Source organism: Gaeumannomyces tritici (assembly GCF_000145635.1).
Source record: "Gaeumannomyces tritici R3-111a-1 unplaced genomic scaffold supercont2.342, whole genome shotgun sequence".
NCBI lineage: Eukaryota > Fungi > Ascomycota > Sordariomycetes > Magnaporthales > Magnaporthaceae > Gaeumannomyces > Gaeumannomyces tritici.
In genome coordinates this window covers 1-1,418 of record NW_008804886.1, presented here as the reverse complement: position 1 = coordinate 1,418, position 1,418 = coordinate 1, and the positions used below count along the sequence as shown (strand labels likewise).

Below are 1,418 nucleotides of genomic sequence, written 5' to 3'. Positions count from 1 at the left end.
TCGAACCTGTTGTTCCAGAGGCGGACCGACGCCATAAACTTCTCAGTCGCTTCGAGCTCGCGCTCTCGACCAAAAAGGGTCAGGACGAACTCGACGCCGGCGTTGCTGCCGAGCTTGGAGCCCCTGCGCTTGGAAGCCTGAAGCATGGGGGCCTCGCAGCGCTTGAGCAGCTTGCGGAGTTTGACGGTTAGGCAGTTGCCCGAGTCGATAAAGCCCTCAACCATTTTACAGACATCCTTCTGGCAGATGGACGGGATAATGTCGTCGGCGCGCTTGACCTTGCCCGAAATCTCAATGAGGAGGAGCCAAAGATCTCCGGCCATCTGCGAAATGGGGTGACCCATTCCGTGCTTGTAAATGGTCCAATCATAAATCCACTTGCCCAGCGAGTTAGCGTCGAAGACGCTCCCGAGCAGCAGGATGGGCTGCTCCGTAGGATCCCAATGGGTTAACGAATATCCGTCGGAATTTGGTGCTTCCTGGCATCCTCCTCGGTCGCAGCCCCGTGGGGCTTGGGCTCGGGCGGCCTCATTTCCGACGTTGAGTCCCGGCGGGGACTCTTTCGGGGCTTTGACAAGTTCCGGCGGTGTTGACTCCTTCGAGGCCCTGACGTCGGGTGCCGGCGTCTCGCTTGCGGTGCAGGCTCTTCGGGTACATGTTCGTACACATTCCATTCTTTACAAACCTAACCGTGATAATAGCAATTAATATATTACTGATTTACCATAGCAAATTTGCGAAAACTTACATCGCAAGGTTGAATGCGGACCCTCGTACCGTACAAGCCTTTTGCAGTGTAGCGTGGCGACGGCAGGTCCATAGCAGTCGCTGTTGGCGTGAAAAGACCGCACGGAGCAGAATGTGTTTATCGCGGGAGTGCACTCGTTGATTGCTTTGAAGGGAGCAGCAACGGAAAAACGGGAGGCTGCCATCGCACACGCCTTATCGGTTCTGGCGAGCCTACCGACACCCAGTAGCCGGCGCGACAATACGCGACGCGATCACCAAAACGGTATTTAAAAAGCATGCCCCTTGGCAATCGCTGTTATAAACACGACAAAAGGAATGATTGGCGATGGGAAGTCGAGCAACAGCAGGTAAGGGGTACAGTGCGATGTTTCAGGAGTTGCACCGTCGTCAAACGTGAAAGGGGGCAGCCAACACATCATCCAACTTTTCCGATGGGGTTAGCTGTTAGTCGCCCCCACCCCTTTCACATAGGTACTTTGGACGCGCTGCCGAGTCCTGGGCGTGAATCACTTATTTCCAATCAGAATTGGCCACTGCCACACGCGTATAGTGGCCCACCCCTGTTGACGACCTGCTAAAGCTGCGCGGCCGCAGGTAAGCCCAGCCATCTCCCCTAAAGGGGGCTGGGGCTGCAGACTCGCCGATGTGAGATGCGGAGTGGGCGGAGG

The 1,418-nt window shown here is 56.1% G+C and overlaps 1 protein-coding gene across 1 annotated transcript; it reads right to left on the bottom strand.

Annotated features, from left to right (window-relative positions):
- Positions 1-6: 6 nt before the first annotated feature.
- Positions 7-1,196, bottom strand: GGTG_14383 (hypothetical protein; the record flags this gene model as incomplete). Its single annotated transcript, XM_009232310.1, has 2 exons — positions 749-1,196; positions 7-685 (listed from the first exon to the last, which is right to left on the bottom strand). A coding segment is annotated over exon 2 (668 nt), but the record flags the coding sequence as incomplete, so codon positions are not given.
- Positions 1,197-1,418: the final 222 nt, after the last annotated feature.